Source organism: Osmerus mordax, chromosome 7 (genome assembly GCF_038355195.1).
Source record: "Osmerus mordax isolate fOsmMor3 chromosome 7, fOsmMor3.pri, whole genome shotgun sequence".
NCBI lineage: Eukaryota > Metazoa > Chordata > Actinopteri > Osmeriformes > Osmeridae > Osmerus > Osmerus mordax.
Window position 1 is genome coordinate 17,047,954 of NC_090056.1, and position 22,914 is coordinate 17,070,867.

The 22,914-nt window shown below is 46.1% G+C and overlaps 1 protein-coding gene across 4 annotated transcripts; it reads left to right on the top strand.

Moving 5' to 3' along the window:
- The first annotated feature begins 283 nt into the window (after positions 1–283).
- mybpha (myosin binding protein Ha) lies at positions 284–19,167 on the top strand. Of its 4 annotated transcripts, XM_067240872.1 has the most exons (16): positions 284–467; positions 2,464–2,538; positions 3,017–3,073; positions 3,610–3,663; positions 4,229–4,294; positions 4,672–4,806; positions 5,389–5,556; positions 9,011–9,099; positions 9,373–9,568; positions 9,711–9,850; positions 11,287–11,446; positions 12,323–12,459; positions 16,168–16,354; positions 16,667–16,732; positions 18,510–18,553; positions 18,727–19,167. In XM_067240872.1, the coding sequence occupies exons 1-14, from the start codon at positions 320–322 to the stop codon at positions 16,708–16,710; spliced, it is 1,656 nt and encodes a 551-aa protein (XP_067096973.1). In that variant the 5' UTR covers positions 284–319; the 3' UTR covers positions 16,711–16,732; positions 18,510–18,553; positions 18,727–19,167. The 4 variants fall into 4 exon arrangements, with proteins under 4 accessions (XP_067096973.1, XP_067096974.1, XP_067096975.1 ...); XM_067240873.1 differs by lacking the exon at positions 2,464–2,538 and having other exon boundaries at positions 285–467; XM_067240874.1 differs by lacking the exons at positions 2,464–2,538; positions 3,017–3,073 and having other exon boundaries at positions 286–467.
- The last annotated feature ends 3,747 nt before the right edge of the window (positions 19,168–22,914 follow it).

The following is a 22,914-nucleotide window of genomic DNA, read 5'->3' on the forward strand; positions in this document are numbered from 1 at the left end:
GCTCAGCTCATAACATTTGATCTCGCAGGAAATGTATGTGCTGTCTGTTGATTTCCAACTGATATACTTGCCTTCCGTATTACCTGAACAGTTTTCTACACGGCAACTGATCCTATGGCTCAGGCGGAAAATAAGTTGGTGTGGGTGCACAGCTGGGTGTAAAGGGCTGTCAGGCAGATCGCGTGCGGCTATATATAAAGCCATCAAAGGGGAGGAGTCCATTTTCGGGCTAACCCACAAACGCTATATATATTACCTGAAGTCCCACCAGGGTCCTTAATCCAGAGGACTGGCCATTCCCTCGGGTATCATCAGCACCATGTCAGACAAACCAGCTCCACCTGCAGAGGAGGCGGCCCCAGCGGAGGCTGCGCCAGCCGAAGTTCCCGCAGAGGCCCCCGCGGAAGCAGCTCCTGAAGCAGAGGCTGCCCCCGCCGCACCCGCAGAGGAGGCTCCCGCAGCGGAAGGTAGCGCTTCTGGTTCCTGGATTTAAAAGCACCGTTGGTGCCAAACCTCATATAATTTAAGGTTAACTTTACTAACCACTCAACCAATGCTGCCCAACAATTACTAATTGCCTATTTTCTAGAATACTGCATGGAAGTGTCGATAGACTCGAATGTACTTATAAGACAGTATCTCACTGTAATAACCCATAACCTTAACAATCTTAACTGGATAACAAGCCGCCCCGGCCCCCGTTGAGGAGGCTCCCGCTCCAGGTGTGGTGCTTACCCTTTTAAATGCCCAACATGTAAAACCAAGCATTTCTAGAATAATGAACGATGTTTAGTCTGTGAATTTTGACCAAGAAAAGACCAATCTCATGCATGTGAACTGAATTTTAAGTCCCGTTTCCAGAAAGAAAAGTTAACTTTGACCAATGAAAAATTGAAACCGCTTGGTTAAGCAACAGACGCTATTTTGAAGATAACATTTTGCTATAGTCGCTCAGAAGCCTGCGCCTCATGCAAATTGATTATCTGACTATTTAGCCAATCTGACTGACCTCTTGTCGCGCTACTGTTGTCTTCTAAGACCATAGGGCTCCATAGACTATTTATCTGCTATTACTAACTACTGGCATCTAACGCATAACGCCAGCTGCTCCTGCGGCCGAACCTGAGCCCGAGCCTGCGCCCGAGCCTGCACCCGCCGAGCCCGAAGCAACTCCCGAGCCAGTCGCCGAGGGTAAAATCAAATGTTTACTGTGATATTTAACAGTAATTGCATTCAGGTTACCAATCCTGAGGAATTCAACATGTCTTATGTCTCTGCTGCATGCCCAACCAACGAGATTCATGCTGAAGTGTCAATGCAATTGCTCCGGATACTTTAATATTTCTGTATATTTAGACACTGATCATTTCATAGAGCTTGTTTCAAGTTTTTCCCACTAATGGATAAGGTTCACAAATACATTTATGCATTTGGTGGACGCTTTTCTTCAAAGAGTCTTTGAGATGTTCAGCTTAAATAAATTTAAACACGTCCGTGCACAGCATACACTTCATTCCTGTGGACAATGGTGATAAAATACACCTGAACATAAGTTGAAGCTGTTCGAATCGTGCATGAGCCCGTTATAACATTAACCCTTTATTAACCTCAGCCGCGCCCGCGCCTGAGGAGGCTGACGCTCCCGCCGCTGCTGAGGCCGCGCCAGCCGATGCCGCGCCTGCCGAGGCCCCCGCAGAGGGTAAACAGCATTAATATTCATGATCATGAAAATGATTGTGTAAATGGCCAGTAAGCTTAACGCTAACGACTTGTAATGGTAGTATTCAGTGATACTATAATAGCCCGACTAATCATTGTAAGGACACGGTTGGATTGTTCTGTTCTTATCACTGAGCTGCGGTCTCACAGTCAAAGACAGTTCAGCCAACGTTCCTCAGTCGCAGCTAATTTTAGGATCTACTAATCGATAACCCCTGAACTTTAACCCCTAACCCCAGCCGCTGCAGAGGAGGCTGCCGCTCCCGCCGCAGAGGCCGAGGCGGCCCCTGCCGAGGCCCCCGCAGCTGATGGTAACCCCTTCTCCCCCTCCAGACCACAGACCCTCCATATAACCTCTTACCCCACCTCTTGATCATGCTTTATTCCTCAATGGTAAAAGTCTTGGTAAAAATAGAACTCCACACATATCAAGAACCCTGGTTCTAGAAAAACGGTAATACTCTAACCTCTTGTCATCACAAGGTACAGTATTAACCCTATGAGTACAGTAATTCAATGCTTTGGTCATCAAGGATCATTACTTCCGCTAACTAACAAAAACTACAGTTCCCATGGTTCTTTTCACACTTTCGATCAACCCTAACATTCACGATGAATTGCATTTATAAATCCAGCGCATTTGTATCCAATGCATTTTCCTTTAGGCTTCTGCTAACCTTTCTCTCACCTGCTGCAGCCATGCAGTCAAACTGTGTGTCTAACATGTCTGATGTCTAACGCTAGCTGCCCCTGCTGCCGAGGAGGCTGCAGCCCCTGCGGAGGGTGAGGCTCCAGCCGAGGCCCCCGCTGCTGAAGAGGGTAACCCCCCCGCCCCCTGATCCCTGACCCACCACTGACCACACAGCACCTGACCACCACAGGGCTTAACACACCTCATACACACCCATACACAACCCCTCACCCTCCTGACATGACACAGTATGAACACCTATGAACACCATCTGAGTACCCCAGAACCTGCTTTAGTCGGCGGGCGTCTGAATACACGTGCTTCGTTCACCCCTTACTTTGCTGCCTCATCCATACGTACATGGTTCATCCTTGTAGTATGTTCCCTCTCCTGTGTCTCTCAACTCCCACCCTCCAAGCCTTTGTCACCTTTCTCTGTCCTCCATTGCTTTCCAGGCCTCTCTCCTTCCCTCTGTCTCTCCTTCATAGCTGCATCTCATCCCTCACTCATCAAACACACTCCCAAAAACCTTTCCTTCCTGTTTTGTTTCTTTGCGTATCATTGCTACTTAGCATTAGCTGACACCCATCTAACCTTTAACCCCAGCCGCTGCCGCGCCTGCAGAGGAAGGAGCTGCTCCAGCTGCTGACGCTCCCGCAGATGGTAAACACACGCCTCCGGGACACACACACACACACACTGTGTGTCCCTCTGTATAACACACTTGTATGTGTGTCAGTCACAATTAGCCATGGTGGTGTTTCTGTCATAAAAGTGTTTCAGTCATCTCATACACTACTACTACGTGATGGTATGTGTGTCGGTACCACATGTGTTTGGTATCTTGAAGTGGTGTGTGTGTGTCCTTAGCCTTGTGGTTACAGTGGTTACTTGTGGTTACGGTACCAGCGTGACCACACTGCCTCTTACTGTATGTGTTTGCCATGTTAACAAGCCTTGAGAGTATGTGAAAGAGGCAGTTAGAAAATAAGATAAAGTGTGTGTGTGTGTTTGTCACTCAATGCCATCGGAGTCCCTGTCGTGAAGCACACAAACACCTGTCCTGTACCATCTCCGCTGCTTGCTTCATTAGGATAGTAGATGACTCTACTTACCAATACCACATTTACGCCTAGTTCGTTCTTTTCAGAATCAATGCCCTTTATTAACTGGCTCATCTAACATTGTTTTAACACCAGCTGCCCCTGCTGAAGGTGCTGAGGCTGCCCCAGCTGCTGAGGCTCCTGCAGAAGGTACACCTCAACCACAACCGCAACTCTAACCTTAAGAAATAACACAACCAACCAATCACCTAATATTTTCATGTCAACCCCCGGCACCATTAGAAAGAACACATTTCTACAATTAAAAATCTACTGGATGTGAACAACAATTGGCAAACAAGTTACACAGAAAGTGTACTACCAACCAAATGGGTAACTGCCACTAAGATGAGCTGAATTTATTTTACAAAGACCTCCAACTGGCACTTAAACCAATAACTTTAAAGCTCTACAATAATGTTATATGCTTGTCTTCCCAGTATGAGGTCCAGTCTAATACCTAGAGTATAATGAAGTTTATAGTTTATGAACAAATCCTGTATGCTACATAGTAAACCAATAGACATGTAGTGTACCAGTATGATTTTACACCTAGCCTGTCAGTCATTTCCATCTAACTAGATGGACTGGTATGAAAGAATTTGGTGGAATTTAAGCTTTGTGGTAGAATATTATTTTTTGGGGCAGACGTCTTTGCTTGCGTCAATCTCTATAATGTGTGCATAACCTAACAGCCTTTCCCCTGTAATACTAGCTGCTCCAGCTGAACCTGCCCCTGTAGAAGAGCCACCCAAGGCCCCCACACCACCACCTCCTGCAGGTAAAACCAAACTACAGGTCCAGGCTCCATCGAGAGCCCCACTGGCTATTCTTGGCCAATGCCACCGTGGTTGTACACACAGCTAGCAGGAGATGATGCATGAGTGGTTTAGAAAATAGACCATCAGAGAAAGCCAAGAAAAACCACACAAAGTTTACACAACAGCTGTCAACTCATCCTGAAATCATTTCAGTTGAAAACACTGGGAAGTAAAATGCTAGATGACTTCATGAAGAACCTTACATTTATGGATTTACTGTGTCACCCGCCAATCATACATCTAACTCTAGGCCTACAGTTGCGTGTAGTCTGACCCATATGCACTATGGTCACCCATGGTTGATTTGTGTTTGTTTTGTGGTCTGACCTCGTTGCAGAACCCACCAGTGCTCCTCTGAACGTGACAGTGGAGGATGTGAACGACACCAGTCTCACCATCAAATGGAGAAGTCCAGAGGTCCTTGGAGACTCTGGTCTGGATGGATATACCATTGAGTACTGCAAAGATGGAGGTGAGCTTCGGTTCAACACACCCCCAAACCTGGTGTTGTATGTGGCCGTGAGTGTACGAGTCAGAGTGTGTGCAGGCCTGTCAGTGTGTGTGTTTGCATTAGCCTATGGGCTGCACCTGTCTTCAGAGTGTCAGGGCCTCAGAGTGACTCGTAGCAGGGCCGAGGCCGTATAGGGAAGGAGAGAGTTTCGACGGCTGTCACCTTATCCCCTAAGCGCCACTTTTAGAAGCGCCCGCTTAGCTCTGATGACATCAGGCCTTCTGAAGTTGCTACATGGCGTCCAGAACGGCCCACTTATGGGTGTAGTGTTTGTAAACGCGTGTCAACAGGAAATAAAACACTTAATGTCCTCATTAAATTTCAGTGTCATGGAAAGTATTGGCTTGCAAAATGGTTTCCATGGAAATGTTAATTAGAAAACTATGTTCCTCTTTTTATATAACCTGCTATCTTTCCATTTGCACCCTCCCCACCCCAAAAGAGACAAAAAAACTCCCTATACTTGTATATCCCTCTGTGTAATAATCCTATGACCGAGCAATATCGCCCACATGCTAATGCTAACCCTGTGCTTGTCTACAGCCACTGAATGGGTCGTGGCCAACGCAGAACTCACTGTGGCAAACCGCCTCGTGCTCAAGGATCTGACAACCGGTGACCTGCTGAACGTGCGCGTGGTGGCCGTTAATGCCGGTGGCCGCAGTGAGGCCGCCGCCCTGGTCGAGCCTGTGCACATCCGGGAGGTTGTCGGTGAGTACTTGGAAGGTCCTGGTGTGGGTGCTGGAGTTTGGGAGTTAACTGATGGTTGGCCGTTTAAAATGCATTTGTTTGTTGTTTGTTCGTTTTTTTTATTACAAGGGGGCACAATCATTATGTTCCCAAGGTCATTTATGGCCGTCAGAAGAATGATATTAAGGAATGGGATTAGCTTTAGGGATTTTGGGCTCTCAACTGTATTTTTTTTTTTGTATGACTTTTAGAGTGTCTAAATATTCTTTACAATCTACTACTGGTTTATTCTGGTGACTTATGACCTATCCGTCTTGTCTTCGTGTTGCGGACGAGGGCTGGTCCGTGCCAGGACATAGATGAGTGTCCCAGCTGCACTCACATAAATCCCCAAGGCTCGTGCTGACAACACCTTTCATTAGCATGAAATTATACTCATGTATACACACGACTTAAACACACACCTGACAGGGTTGCCAATGAACTAACAGGCCATGAGGAAATGTGCACAAACACACGGTTCCTTATAAATAGTTAAATTAGGGGATTTTACAATGTAGGTAACAAATCCTTAAGGCTTTTTATGAAAAGAACTAAGAACCGTTGAGACAGCCATTTGGTTCTCCTCCCCCAGATGGCTGTCGCTGTGTCAGACTGTTTGGTGATTTAATGCTGTGTCAGGCTGGTGCAGGAAAACATTTGGCTAATGAGCTGTCGGTCAGCGTGCCCCCACCCCACAGGTCACTAACCTTTTGCTGGATAAGTGAACTTGCATGAGATTTACAACATTTATGGCCATGGATCTGAGGCAAACATACTGTGTGTTTTGACCAACCGGAAGTTAAGTCAAGTTCTCAAAATGACTTTTGAGGCAAAGGCCATCAAGATCCCAATCCAAAGCTTCAGTCCAGTAAATCCTAACAACACCACCTGTGGTCTGGGTTAATTCCCTAATGCGTTTCTTTGTTTCTAAGTTCCTTGTTTACTATTTTCATCAACACTGAGGCTGTTAAACAGTTAGCGATGAGAGGCCTGACTCTGTAGATATTGTAGCACTTGTCATTTCCTTAGAATGGTCCTATTCAGAAAAAGACTGGATCTGCATCTGTTCTGAGGTGGAGGGTGGGCAGGTTGTGTGTAGTGGTGCCCTGTCACAGAACAGGTCTGGCATTGGTCTTACATGCTACTGAAGTTCAGCAGTGAAGGCAAAGTCCTTCTCTCGTGATGGATATAACGAACATGTCTACAGGGAGTTGATATGTCCTAGTGGTCCATTCCTCAGAAGGACATCCTAGGGGACAAGCTGGAAAAAAAGGGAAAAATGTGGTCACGCAACCAGAAGCGCTGGTCAAACGAGGAGAATGAAACCAGACCCTAATGGACAGATTCTGTGGAGCGGTGACCCCCAAAGAGAGAACATCCAACTATGTGTCACACGCTGTTGCATGCTGAGGCAAACACACACCTTCACAAGAACACTGTCAAACACACACACACACACACACACACACCTTCACACAAACACTGTCAAACACACACACACACACCTTCACACAAACACTGTCAAACACACACACACACCTTCACACAAACACTGTCAAACACACACACACACCTTCACACGAACACTGTCAAACACACACACACACCTTCACACGAACACTGTCATGAACATTTACCTAAACTAACAATAACAAACACAGACACTGACACACATTCCAAGCCAGAGTCAAAGCTACATCATGGAAGTTTCCCTGGCTATTGCCATGACAATCTGGCTGACGACCGAAGTCATTCCGGGGAACAGATCAGGACATAGCTAGGAAGTGTGCTGATTAGCAGGATTACACATGAAGCCAGGAACTAGAGGCCAGCATAGATTCAGATGCTCAGTGTGGGAATGATGCTTGCCTGAGCCTGAGCCTGGTGCTGATCTCACACACCAGGAGTATGGTGACAAATGTGTTCGGAATAGGATAGGCACAGGGAGAGGTACCGGAGAGGGACAGAGCGAACCGAGGATGGATGGACGGGGGGTGGAGGGAGAGGAGAGAGGAGGGAGATGGATGGGGGAGGACTGGCTTGAGATTTCAGGGGAAGGGGTCTCACATATCCTGTAAGCCCAGTGAGCTTTTTAGATTTGCTGTTTATGTACAAACATCCCAGGGACTGTGTCCCTGACACTCAGCACCCTGCTTAAACCAAACCATCCTGCCCCAAGGGATTCTGGGAACACCATGGCAACTATGCATGGCTGATTAGCAGTTAACTATTTACCTTAGCTTTTTTTCCCAACTGATATTCCCATACTCATGGGCCCCTAACGGAGACATTTGGGGGGTGTAACTTGAGGAAGAGCAGACCTCGTGAGAGACAGACCAGCACATTGCCTCTTTTCCATACAGTCAGTGAAGTGGTGCAGCTTAGTTTGGAGGGGGAAGCTCATCTAAAAAAATATTCTCATCATCATGTACTAATCATCACTGTTATTTTAAGACCTTGGATGCGAGTGCTGTCTACCCTGCCTATTAGAATACCACCCCCTGTGTCTCTCTTAGATGGTACTTAGATACAAAACAGAAAGCAATATTCTATCTGGAGTTTACCCTTAACAGATCCTCATCCTACACTATTTTACCACAAACAAATACAAGTGCAGTCCTCAGTAAACCAAAAGAACGCACCCTGTATGGACTACAATTCAGGATCAATATTAGAAAAGAAAAACTGTAATAAACACATTTAAGAAGGTACAGTCATATCATGGTCTGGCTACTGGGATCATCTGGGCTAGGATATGTTGCTAATTTTAGCACCTTAAACGCATTCTCCTGTGAGCGTTGCCCATGAGTGGCTTGTCTATTTGGGGTCCTGTTGACCTGTCATTCTCAGCATACGTCACCTCCCTCTGAAAACACGAGCTGGAAGTTTACTTCTCACACGTCTTAGCCTCCACTCAGACAACGCAGAAGGCTAATGCCAGCTAACACTGACGGCTAACTCTGAATTAGCATGCCCTGTACTCAGACAACGCAGAAAGCTAATGCCAGCTAACACTGACGGCTAACTCTGAATTAGCATGCCCTGTTAAGAAAGATTTTAAGCCTTCCAAAACATTTAAAATGTTCTTGCCTAATTTCACAAGAGAAGGATAAACATTTGAAATGTTTCACATTTAGTCAAAGTTGTTCAAGTAGAAGGTGTTAGGCTTCTAACTTGCCTACTTTGTATTCCAGCTGATGATGTTGCTTGCTCAGGGTTGCCAAGTTTCTCTCATCCGGTGTCAGAATCAGTCTCCTCTTAGACTGAAATATTAGCCAGTGACCAACAGATTTATGTTGTGCGAATGTATAAACATCTAATGCAATCAGATTTCTCAAAGTTGCCAAAGGTTTAGTGTTATAAACATGCAGCAGCAGTACTTTGGCCAGAATGAGACGTAAGAGTGAGACGTTTGCCTCATCTTTCCTTCCAGATCGCCCCAAGATCCGCATGCCCCGCTTCCTCAGGACTCGCCTCGTCAAGCATCTCGGAGAGCAGATCAACCTGCTTATTCCCTACAATGTAAGTCTTTCTTTCAGCATATCTCTTTACAAATGATGTTCTCTCTCTTTTTCTATTTCACACACACCGACACACGTACTAACACAGTCTGACGCCAATCGTAGCATATCCAGCAATACTATTAAACGATTAAAGTCTGTTGAGATCATGTTAAGCAGCCATGGTCTGAGAGATCACAGTAGTATTAGAACTCAGCTGGAGACTAGATATGGACATCTGGTTGGAGAGCATCACTCATCTGGCCATACCTGGCCCTCTCTCTCTCCCCCTCAGGGCAAGCCCAAGCCTGTGGTCACCTGGACCAAGAACGGCGAGCCTTTGGATTCAAAGAGGGCTAACGTTCGCAACAGCGATAAGGACAGCATCCTGTTCATCCGCACCTCTCAGAGGGACGACTCAGGCGTCTACGAGATGAACGTCAAGGTCGACAGCTTTGAGGACAAGTCCAGTTTTGTCATCCAGGTTGTGGGTGAGTCACAACCTGATAACTGCAGAGAGAGAGAGAGAGAGAGAGAGAGAGAGAGAGAGAGGAGAGAGAGAGAGAGAGAGAGAGAGCAATAGTGTGTGTGTGTGTATGTGTGTGTCATTTATGCTTATATTTGTCTCCTCAGAGCTGCCAGGGCCTCCTGCCAGTGTGAAGCTGGTGGATACCTGGGGCTTCAACGCAGCTCTGGAATGGACCCCTCCCACTGACAGCGGTAACACAGAGATCACCGGGTACACCATCCAGAAGGCTGACAAGAAGACCGGGGTGAGACACGCAGACACACACACACACATATGCAAAAATAAATATGTGTTAACATGCATAGATAGAATCACACAAACACACACGTTTCGAGTTGGGTTAGAAGAACAACATATTCTGTGTGAAAAGAGCAACATACAGAACTCCTACAGGTCACTCTCAAATTAGTCTGAGACTAAATGTACTTCCTGTGGAGCTAAGACAAACTGTGCACTCGGGTCCACCCTGTTCCTATCAAATTCACATCTCTCCTGGTCTGCATCTGTTCTCCAATCGTACACATTGGCTTCAAATTCATTTACTTCACAAAAACAACAGTGGGGGCTTTTTAGTGACATGACTAATGGTCTCTCTCAAGGGTCTGAAATTAGTCTGGCAAGAAACTCTGGCAAAGTCCTGTCATGGTGCTTTCAGAGTGTTTAACACTACGCCCTTGGAGCCAACATATCAGGATACAGCTTCACCCTGAGACTGAGGAGGACACACACACTTACAGTACACACTCCCTCACACACACACACACACACACACATACTTGTGCACACACACACACACACACACACACAAAGACACTTACACACATGCTAGCACACACACTCACACACTGACAAAGAGTTGATGTCGTAGAAGGTGATATGATGACTGATTTAGCCTATGTCTGAGGAGGGTGTGGCCAGAGGAAATGTGGGTGTGGCCAGAGGCTCTGTCCCTTATTAAGACATATGAGTAAGTCACAGCTTCTGGGGCTGTAAGCATATCTCGACAGATGGCTAGAAGAGACAGATCATCTGTGTCAACGAGGGAGAGAGAGAGAGAGATAGAGCGGGAGAGGGAGAGAGAGAGAGAGAGAGAGAGAGAGAGAGAGAGAGAGAGAGAGAGAGAGAGAGGAGGGCTGAGAGGGTCATAGACAGGGAAAACAGAAAACCAGTGGAAGGGAGGGTGAAAAAGAGAGCAGGGCAGAGCTACAGAGATTGTGTGAGGGAGGGCAAGATTTGGAGATGCAAGAAAATGAGTGACAAAGTGGGTGCTTGTTGCCTTGGCGACAGTCTAAAGGGAAACAAGCTGCCAGTCATTATGGAGTGTGAACATGTGGAAGATAGATACAGCAGGACCATGTGGCATGGTACTGTAACTGATACACACACACCACTGCCCAACAAACTGCCAGCAGTCAGCTGCTGAATGAATTAATGAGCCTAGTTAACTTTGTATGTCTGTTTACGTCTCTTAATGAAGACAACTTTCAAAGCAAATTTGAAAAAAAAATACTACTTGACATGTGCTTGTATAATTGTCCTCTGCATACCCCTCCTGCCCCCCAACTTACACTGAGGGTGTTTCTGAATGAAGCATCTGATGTTGTGTTATAGTGTTTTGGCCCATACACAGCAGGTGTGTTTCTCTCCCTCATGTTGTATTGTGTTGTGTGTCCCGTACAGGACTGGTTCACTGTGCTGGAGCACTACCACAGGCTAAACGCCACCATCTCTGACCTCATCATGGGAAATTCCTACGTCTTCCGTGTCTATACGGAGAACAAGGTTGGGATGAGCGAGGAGGCAGCCGTCACCACAGAGGCCGCTACCATCCAGAAGATAGGTAAGCAGAAACCGAGTGGGTGACTGTGGCATAATAGCATATTTGGATGAGAAATACTCTGCACCTTCTGCATTCTTCAAATTGTGAAACCCGTCAACACAATTTACCCCCTGTCTGCCTGTGATGCATGCTCTGTGACAATGTTGTTGCAATAGAACTTTGGAATTAACTTTGTTTCATACATTCAAGACCTTAGTCCACCCCTTAACATGGCATTGTGTATATTTTGGATCTGGAAATCAGAAAGCAAGCATTAAGTTATTTCTGTGTGGCACTGTTTAACATTATCACAGCTTCTCACTGACTTGTTTATCGGCAAAGCTTTGCAAGTGACAGCTTGGTGTATATGTGTGGGTGTGTGTGCGTGTTTGTGTTTCAGGGTACAAGCCTGAAATCAGTCTTAGCTATGCTATAATCATTAGGGAACCCTGACCAGAGGTCAGCTATTCCTGAGGTACATTTAAGAGGCTCAGACAACACTAAGATAGCAAGGGTAGTCCATTTGAATGTTTGTGTGTGTGTGTGTGTGTGTGTGTTTGTGTGTGCGTGTGAGTGTGTGTGAGTGTGTGTATGTATGCATGTTTGTGTGAGTGCACTCCAGCGTCGGTGCATGTCGAACGTCTACGCCTCGCCTGTCCCTGCCGGTCCCTGCCTGTCCCTGACGGTCCCTGCCTGTCCCTGACGGTCCCTGACGGTCCCTGACGTGCTGAAAGGGGTCCGTCGTCGACGTTAACGGCTGTGCTCGCTCTCTCTCCGCCGTGCTCGCTCTCTCTCCGCCGTGCTCGCTCTCTCTCCGCCGTGCTCGCTCTCTCTCCGCCGTGCTCGCTCTCTCTCTGCCGTGGTCAGTCTCGACTGAGGTTGTTCCGTATGTCGTAGGCATCAGCTACAAGCCACCAGAGTACAAGGAGCATGACTTCAGCGAGGCTCCCAAGTTCACCGCCTCCCTCAACGACCGTGCTGCCACCGTGGGATACACCACCAAGCTGCTGTGTGCCGTGCGTGGAAGCCCCAAGGTAGGCCCCGGCACTCACACACACACACACACTCACACACACACACACACACACAGACACACACACCATGGTAGGCCCCGGCACTCACACACACACACACACCATGGTAGGCCCCGGCACTCACACACACACACACACACAGACACATACACACACACCATGGTAGGCCCCGGCACTCACACACACACACACACACACACACTGAGGGGCTCCCTTCACCTTGTAAGTAGACATGCGTACACACAAACACTGTACAATTTGGCATGAATAGAATCACCAGGATATCATTTTAATTCTATTCCATTTCTATAATCTCACCGCCTCTTGCTATATTCGCATCTGAAACGACCCGCATCACAATGGCCTTCCCAGCATGCCCCACAGAGAGCTGTTGACAGCTGCTGATTGTTTGGTATTCTTCCACGTGATTGGCTACCCGTGATTCTCCCGTGGTGACCTGTGAGTGGTCAAATCAGAGCGTAGACACGCTTCAGATACCTGGGAGGGCTAGCAAAGCTATGGTGATCTGGAGAGACAGGGCGAGGACAGGACTCCTCATGACTGGCAACATTTTCACCTCAGCGGTTAAACTGTGAACTGTTGAAAGTCAGGGTATTTGTCAGTTATTCTTAAACTGGTGTAAGGGCTGTCATTCAGGTTTCACCTCAGGGTAAGAAGTTTAGAAGGAATGTGCTGAGATCCAATCCATGTCACGTGTGGCCCCGTGCCAGGAATGTCTTTGGGACTTTAGCTCATTGTCTCACCACATAGCTGAGATTCACTTACTCAATATCGCTTGAAGAACTTTTAATCAATATCGCTTTAATATCGATTAGAAGTCAGATCAGTGTGTCCCACAGACAGAGTAGTGTGTGTTAACCTTCAGGTGTATCACCTACAGGCAGCATTTCTGTTACCAGTTATCCATTCCATCAGCAAGCCAGTATTGACGGCTAGCCCTGGCATGTGAATGCGATTGTCTCAATCCATCAGTCCAGTCTACATTACATTACATTTACATTTAGTCATTTAGCAGACGCTCTTATCCAGAGCGACTTACAGTAAGTACAGGGACATTCCCCCCAAAGCAAGTAGGGTGAAGTGCCTTGCCCAAGGACGCAACGTCATTTTTGCACGGCGGGGAATCGAACTGGCAACCTTCAGATTACTAGCCCGACTCCCTCACCACTCAGCCATCTGACTTCCAGTCTCCGGCCAAAGTCTATGCTTTGGCGGCTGCTCCCGCTGGTTAAACATATCTTTACAGTTGTCTTACTGACGCAGATGGCTCGCTCTCCAAATGGTGCTGCTGGGTGGAAACAAGGCTGATTATGTGTCCTAACGTCCTTGGCTCTTCACCCCATCCCGCGAGGAAGAGAGACTGAGAGAGGGAGAGAAAGAGAGAGGCAGAGAGAGAGGCAGAGAGAGAGAGAGAGAGAGAGAGAGAGAGAGAGAGAGAGAGAGAGAGACAGAGAGAGAGAGAGAGAGAGAGAGCGGAGGGAATGGGCTGAGCCACATGCCAGTGGTTGCTGCTGCATATCTGAGAGGGGTCCTCACAGGTGGCCGTGGCTGCCCGCTGCATGCCTGTTGCTCTCTCTAAGGACCCAACGGCGAGCGCACAGGCCAACTGGTGCCTCCTTAGAGCACTGAGCGAGAAATAGAGAAGCGGGGGTGGGAGGGTGGGGTCAGTGTGAGTGTGAGTGTGAGTGAGGGGAGGGGAAGGGGAAGGGGGGAGAGAGAGCGTGGAGGGATGAAGGTAGGAGAGGAAAGGGGTGTTAGACTGGTAGAGAAAGAGTCATGTTTCAAGGACAGCTGAGGAGGGTGTGGGGAATGAAAGTGTCTGTGTGTCCGTCTTTCTGTGAGTGTATTTATTTGTGTTTGTGGTGTGGTTGACAGAGAGCGATGACATGACTGCTGAATGTGTGGTGAAATCCTCGTTCGTTACGGATGCCCAGGGATATGCCTGCATTTCCAGGAGGACCCTGGTGCTGACCCCTTCTCAGACCTGTAAACCTATAGCTGCACTTGCCATATCCTCGTCTATAAGGGGGACGGGTTGGGTTCGACATGTGCAGCAACTACGGCAGCTGTCTGAAACCTACTTGTCTTTGCGCTTGCCTGTAATTGTGTGTGTGTGTGTCCTCTTGAGAGGCTCACACTTCTGCTGGCTCTGTGTCCAGTGACACCACAGCACAAAGAGGTAGATTAGAGAACACAGTGATAGGCCCACATCCAACTCCTGATCAAAATAACTCTCCCAGGACATAGGAGGTTAGAAGGTTAGATGAGAAAGCAGAAGCTGTAGGAAAGAGAGAGAGAGAGACAGAGCAAGAGACAGAGCAAGAGAGCGAGCGAGAGCGTCGAGCAGAGAAAGTGAGAGATTGTTTAGGGGGGAATTTGACACAGAGATAAGAGTTGCCTGTCTGTGTTGTATCAGTTCAGGCACTATTTTTGCCACTAGACAAAGACAAGACAAAACCTGACCTCAACTGTATATATATATATATATATATATATATATATATATATATATATATCTGTAACTGTCCCTCAGACTATGGGAGTGGGTTTGGATGAAGAGAAGAACCATGGTGGGTGAAGGAGGCTGGAAAGAGATAGAGAGATGAGAGCCTGACAGCTTGTGAGAAAAAGGGGGCTTATCAATCAACTCCCTGAGGCTAGCCACGTTAGCGTGGCTCCCCCCTCAGCTCTGTTCCTACCCATGGGAGTCATGGCCCTGCCTACGGTAGGGTCAGAGGGACAAACTGCGTGCCAGGGGGTGTGGGGTGCTGGGTATGGCTGGGGGTGGAAGATAAAAGTTATTGGTCTGGTGATAGATATTCCAGAAAGACACTCATGTCTACCATACCTCAAGCAGTTATTTCTGTCACCAGATTGACTGGGGTCTTCTCTCTCTTATTCCTTCCATCCTTCACTCCATTTCATCCCTCTAGTCTCTACGACCCAGCCTCATCCTCTGGTCGAGGGTGATGCTCTAGTCTCTACGACCCAGCCTCATCCTCTGGTCGAGGGTGATGCTCTAGTCTCTACGACCCAGCCTCATCCTCTGGTCGAGGGTGATGCTCTAGTCTCTACGACCCAGCCTCATCCTCTGGTCGAGGGTGATGCTCTAGTCTCTACGACCCAGCCTGATTCAGGGACAACAGGGTTCTCTCATGCAATAATGTAGAGTGATGAGAGCTAACATGCGAACCTGCTAGACCCCTGGAGGTGTAAAACAGTGTCCAGGGATATTAGCTTGTGGATTCAGCAGTCGTCCTCCATGGAAGTAGGAAAGCAGCGGGCGAGGGAATGTGGGAGATTCCATCCCCTGGGGGTTCTGACGGGAACGCCATGTTGCCGGAGCATCAACCAATCACAGAGCAGCACATTCCTGACCAGGGGTCAGGGACAGGCTGGGGTTACTCCCTTGGTGCCCCTGGTGCCCCGACTGTAAACCTCACTAGTCTGCAGGGCCAGGATAGAGGAGCAGGTCAAAGTGGGGGTTGTCAGGAACATAGAGGAAAGGAAGATTCTGCTCCTTTCTGAAGTTGGTTGATACTGACCTGTTCTTATAAAGACTGTGACTAGAAGTCAAGTGTTTGTCTTCTCATTTTAAGATTACCAACACAGACTGGTTGTAGCACAAAGATTTCACACTTTACACTGTCTAAGAATTAATATCGCTATCTCCTCCCCATCCTCCAGCCCAAGGTCATGTGGATGAAGAACCAGATTCCCATCGGTGAAGACCCCAAGTACCGTCAGATCTCCAACCAGGGCGTGTGCTCCCTGGAGATCCGCAAGACTGGCAACTATGATGGGGGCGTGTACACCTGCAAGGCCAAGAACGCCCATGGAGAGGCAGTGGTAGCCTGCAAGCTGGAGGTCAAACGTGAGTATGGATGGACTGGGCATTTACTGCAAAACACCTACATGACACGATGCATTACTGAGACATGACAGCAAGCACAATCAATCCAAAACCTTTATTTGAAATAAGGTCCTCTTGGTAAAGCAATGCATAAAGGGTACTGCTGTTGTCAAACAGTTACAAACTCGGTCAGATACAAAGGAAATAGTTTGAATAGTAGCACCTTAAACCGAAAGTAACAGGATGCATTTGGTTCTGTTGACGAGTCACATGGTGTACATGCACGATGGGGGTCACTTCTGACCGTCGCTCTTCCTGCTTCTGTTCCAACAGAGGTCATTGTTGCAGACGCTGATAAGGAGAAGGAGGAGGAGTAAAACAAAACCAACACACACACAGGTGAGTAACACACTTCGGTCAGCGTTGGCCAATCTCAAAGCTCTGATGCTCTTCGCTGGCATCGAGCTCACAGCCTCACATTAGAGGCATTACTCTCTGCCCTTCTCACCCTGTGAGAGCCTCACACACACACACACACACAGTCATTCTTGCCCCCTTGCCCCCAAGTCGTCTTACCCCTCCCACGCCCCCCCCCCCCCCCCACCCCCTCCCCCATCACACCCCAACAGCGAGACACTTTGGGAAGTGGTAATGTGGAGAAGATTAATGTTAGTGAAATTGCAATACCGAACAGCGAATGGCTGTTTGCCCTGCTTTGATGTTTCTATACATGTGTGCAAACTGCTAGGCAGCTTGTGATACTTGTTGGACAGATTGTTTAGTGCTCCTCAAATGCCAGTGGAGTTTCCCTTTCAAGGAGAGCCAGGGAGAAGTTGTGGAGCGATATTCCCTGGCATATCTTGCTATTCCCAGCTCCCCTCCATACCTCCAACTCTCCTAGCAATGCTGCAGAGAGGAACAGAATCATAAAAGCACACAGAAACGTAGGGATAGAGAGAGAGAGAGAGAGAGAGAGAGAGAGAGAGAGAGAGAGAGAGAGAGAGAGAGAGAGAGAGAGAGAGAGAGAGAGAGAGAGAGAGAGAGAGAGAGAGAGAGAGAGAGAGAGAGAGAGAGAGAGAACAAAAAGAGATAGAGAGATAGAGAGAGAGAAAGAAGTAAAATAATGGAGTAACGAGAAGCTCGGCAGGGAGCTAGGAAATATAGAGTAAGAAGGAGAGAGAGAGTAGAGGGGTTATAAATTGAGGAGAGAGAGAGGAACATGGAAGGAGGGAAGGAGGGAAGGAAGGAGTGATGATGCAGAGGATGGGTCAGGGTAATGGTTTCCACATGAAGGACCAGTCTGTAATGTGACCCAGTGTTTTACGGCCCATGTAAAAAGAGCCGAAGCTACTGTACATACAGATCTGGACTGCAAATGACCAACCATGTCCCCGTCTCTGTCATGTGACTGTGAAGATTTATGATGATAGATAGATCAGACAGAAAGACAGATAGATAGATAGAAAGATAGAGAGAAAGAAAAAAAACGTAGGAGGACAGAAAGACAGTTTGACAGGAAAAGAGGGAGATAGAAAAAGAGTGCATTTGCCTTTTTGACCAGACAGAGGCAACAGTGGATTGAAACGTGTCCACTTGAAATGGGTGGTGGACACATTTCAAATTTCACAGCGATCCACTGCTGCCTTGAAATGTGTCCCAGGGTGGTGTATGTGACAAGATGAGAGGTCCTGAGCTTGCTTTTCTGTTCTGAGTTCAGGTCTTACCATTAGTCTCTCTGTCTGCCTGGTATGTCACAAAGGGGTGGGGGGGGGGGGGGTGAAGAGGGAGGGAGGTATGGAGGAATGGAGGAGAGGCAGCTGTGGCCCCCCTAAGACACAACCATACATGGGAGGACTCTTCAAGTGAGGGGGTGCAGAAGTTCCTTGGGTGGTGTATGTGTGTGTGTGTGTGTGTGTGTGTGTGTATACCCGCCTTCTAAAAATGACTTTCGGTGCGATGGCGCTCAGGGCTGTCGATCTCTTCACATTACCATGAGTCAACAGGGTAAGAGGAGGTCCCCCACTGGTAGAGGGGAGAAGAGAGAGGATGAGGGGAGGGGAGGGGAGGAACATCCAACCCAGGTAGACAGGTTACATCAGATACTGCCATTAAAGATTGAAGAATGGATTCACACGCACACACTCAAACATCTAATACATTGTCTCTTGTCTTCCAGTGCCTTAGCAGGACCAGTGGGAGTCTGGACCTTAGTTTTCAAATGTGAGTCATTGTTTCTCTGTGTGTGTTCGCTTATTGATTGTATTACATTTGACATTTTATTCGTTGAGCAGACGCTTTCATCCAAAGCGACTCGCAAATTGCCTACAGTCCATCTGTTCCACAGGTGTGTGTATCCAGTATCTCATCCTATGTCTGTACTCTCCCAACCATAGATTGTTGATGGAGTTGAGCAAGACAGACGATTGGCTGCGCTGCAGCATGTACATAAGAAGAAGGAGGAGAGGACGTCACCCACCCCACACACACACACACACACACACACACACTCCCCTCCCAGCTCCACCCCCGTGTACCCACCCTATGAGGACTGCAGGAAAACACCCATCCCAGATGTTCTTATTTGTTAAACCCAAACCAACCTGTCGAAGTAACGCCAAAGAATACACCTGGAAACGCATTGGATGTATGCTTAGTTGTGCAGGCTAGCGTCGAGGGAGTCACTGTTATCCAGCGCTATTTATTTCTGCTTCCTTGTGTCTGTCTGCTGTTTATTTTCACCCGTGTGTTTGCTCAATAAAAGGGTGAACCCACAGACATGTGAGTGTGAATGTGCTGTGCATGAATATGCATTAAAGTGTATTTTTTGAGACAGAGATATTAATTTGTGTCTTTTTTTTTACTCTCCTCTTTATTGACACTTGGATTGACTTTCCTTTTCTCCGAGTCTTTTATACCAAGTTAATACTCGTAATAGTTACTGGACATTGTATGAGGGGTACACTGACAGCCTGGCTGTACAAAACATTAGGGGTCGATGATGTTACACAACTTTACACTTAACTCATGCTACATCAATATGTTTTACTTCCATGAATGTGTTAACAATAATGGCTTTACAACTGGCACAAGGTGGGCACAGTTGGTTCTGGGTGTGATTGTTTTGAAATCCAGGGGGTGCCTGAAATGATGTCAACTGTGTCAGCAGATGTCAGGTTTAGTCTGTGTTTTAAATGCTTAGTCATTTTCCTATGCCATCTCACAAGACATCGACTGTGTCTGCACTTCTGTAAGTTCTTACATATCGTATTTACTGATCCTGTAGTAGAACATTACTCCACCTTGTCATGGTGCAACACTGACACCTAAAGGTCACTTGTTATTTCTGCGTCTGTGCTTGTTTCTCTCTGAGACACACAGTCTCTCTCTCGTTCTCTCTACCTCTTTTTTATCTCTTTCTTTCTGTCGACCTGTTTCTATCTCGCTCAGAATTAAGACGACTTTTCTGGTATCGGTACTTTACTTCACTATTTATTTTTTTTCCAACTTTTTACTTCCACTCCTTACATTTTTTACACAAATATCTGGTCTTTCTACTTCGTACAGTTTTTTACAATCACTTTGACACAAATTTCAGTACTTTGATGTCCTTTCTCAAAACTCACAACTGATACGCTAACACAATTTTCAATTGCTTGGATACAATACAAATTCACCTTAGATCATTGAACTATAATCATCTGTTCAAAATGATACAACTAATCAAAGTAAGACCATTTTAAAATGAAATTCACAGATACATCTGAAATGTCTATAATTTCCTTACATTAATGATCTGTCAATTGATACGACTGCTCAAAATTATAAGTAACTCTTGCATTTCTCTTACTGCATAGTTTTGTAGAAAATATTCCAAGTTTAGAACATGAAAGATTCAGTTTTCAGATTTGAAAACCAGCAGCACTTCTAGGTATGCATGTCTTGTACTCTAATTGCTTTGTCAATTTACAGCTTTGTACTTTCCCCCATACTCTCCCTTCCTCAACCCAATTGAGGAATTGTTCTTCACATGGAGGTGTAAGATAGGCACCCTCATGAACAAGTTACTCTTCTCCAGGCCATGGATGATTCCAATGATTCCCCTGTCTGTAATATTCTCTCTTAGTCCATTTATGGTGATGTAGTATCTTATGAAACATGTATCGCATATTTTGTAGTACAATATGTAATGAATGTACAAACAACTACATGGTGAAAGTATGGGTATCTTGTGTGTGGATGATCTAAGTGAATGTTCCTATGGTATTTTTTGAACTAATGTTTCTGCATGTGCAAGGTAAAATATGAACATACAATGTTATGCCTTGAACATGTGACAGTGTGTGTTACAATTAATGACGGTTTCGAGTTTTGTATCTAGAGTTTTGAAAAAGGACATCAAGGTTCTGAAATTTGTGTCAAAGTGATTGTAAAATTTCAAGCCAGTCTTGTTACTTTAGTGTCAATCTGTATTTGGTGACGTGACCTCTTTCTCTCCTCTACGTTCTCTGTGTGTGGAAAGTAGAGGAGAGGTTTTGAAAGGTTTTTAAAGTTTGACTTTTTTATTTACATTTCGGATCACCCATGGCCATAATGAGGAAGATGTTCGAAATGTCTATAGTTTATTTTTGTATTAATGTCTTAATATGGTCCGGTTACCAGCGTGACACTAAAACTTGGTAGCAATGGCTACTTTTTACTTAAGTATAGAGCCCACACTTCTTTACTTTAACTTGAGTGAAAAAGTCAACTTTTACCAGTCTTTTTAAACATGAGTATCTGTACTACTTGAATGAAGGATGTGTGTACTTTTGCCATCACTGATCTCACTATCTATTCATCTGTCTGTATTTCTGCTTTTAACATAGACAGGGCAGTATTCATAAAATGCAATACACTTATTATTATAAACTATTATACTAAAAGTAAGTGGCTTTTTGATGACCAGTTTTGAAGAATCTCACAGATAACTTGCCAGGCACACGCCTGATGAATCAGCCAGCCACAGGGCTGCAGGATGTGGTGTTTGATTCTGCTCCACATCCTTTTCACACTCTGAACACACCCATCATGCAGGGGTCTGATGTTACAAATGCATGTGACAGTTGTAAGGATAGACTTCTATTGACTTTTATTTAGATGGATCTCAGGGCTCAACATTAACATTTTTTGGCACTGGCCCAAGACAATTTTTACTGGCCCCCCCTCCAAAAGTTGTAATTTATCATTGTTACAACAAAACCAAAGACTTATAAGTTGTGTTATTCTGTTAACATGTTTAACCATTTATTAAACACATCCTGGATATAAAAAGAACAACAATGAAATCACATTTCTAGTGATAAAAAATAAAAAGGTAATAGTCAGCAAAACAATTGACTTTTAACCTCAAACGTGACGTGCTCTCTTCCCTGCTGACAGCCATCTCTCTGCACAACTGAAACCTCTGGTCCCTCAATGCTAATATATAAAAGCTTCCATAGCATTTCATCAGTATGATACTAAGTACCTAAGTCGACACCATTCTTCTGCTGCAGTTCAATAGCCTGGGGGAACGAGGCGAACGGCTGGCCCGTCTTAATTACGTGATATGCCGTTGTTATAAATCGTGCAATAACACGATGGGCATCTACATTTAAATTCCTGACCAGCATAGTCAACGGCCTGGAAGATGGATTGTCAACCATCCGCTTAGCTGTCACGCAAACCAGGTGCTGTCTGCTACTGCTAGCATGGCTGGTCAGGTATTGTTTTCGAAAATTGTCGGTGCCTCTGTAAAATGTAAAAATATCCACTTTTGTCTGCTTTAGACGGGAACATACGACAAACGACACAGTGCATCTTCGTTCCATAAAAAAGTTGCTTCCGTTTGAGCTCGTAGCTCTACTTTGCTGCCATCTTCACTTTATTGTCTCGCGCCAGTCTCGCGCCAGTTGTTAAAAAATGTATCGAGATTAGAGAATTACAATTTGACAACCACTCGTCACTCCTCAACTCTTGATTTGCCAACTGTGCGCCCCACGAGCTGCAAAGTTATTTATGCATTTAGCAGAGAGCAAAACATATGAAGGATGTTAACTTTTACAATGCACATTTTTTTTTCAATCAATAATTTGCAGTGGCCCGATCGGGCCAGTGAGTTGCTAGTTTAACTGTCCCGACAGTGGACAGTTAAACTGGATCTTTCTTCTATGGATCATGTCAACTCCCCTACAGTCAGCCTGGCTTTTAGTCTTGGGTCTTGCATTTTGATTCAGTGAGGGTACTAGAAATTGAGCTTTTGATTTGTTCCCTTATCTCTAGCTGATCGTAAGTCCAGAAGTACAAGTTAGATAGGTATGGGTATGGTTGAACAATCATTTCCTGTTTCGTCAAAAGGAGTGTCAGACAGTGTTTAGGGCAGGAAAGGCAGATGTATGCTGAAAGTTTGAGGTGAGGTTGGAAATATGCATAACCCACAACACACACACAGCATCTGTACAAGGGGACACACCACACACACAAACTGCTGACATGCACACACCACACACATACACACAACAGCACACCATGCATGCAGAAGCACACTACAGTGTAGAGTGAGA

What these genes read in the sequence shown, in the direction of transcription:
- mybpha (XM_067240872.1), top strand. Translation starts at nt 320, where the DNA reads ATGTCAGACAAACCAGCTCCACCTGCAGAGGAGGCGGCCCCAGCGGAG. An exon ending in GGAGGCTCCCGCAGCGGAAG is followed by an intron (nt 468 to 2,463) that starts GTAGCGCTTCTG and finishes GTCTAACGCTAG; the next exon opens with CTGCCCCTGCTGCCGAGGAG. An exon ending in GCACATCCGGGAGGTTGTCG is followed by an intron (nt 5,557 to 9,010) that starts GTGAGTACTTGG and finishes CTTTCCTTCCAG; the next exon opens with ATCGCCCCAAGATCCGCATG.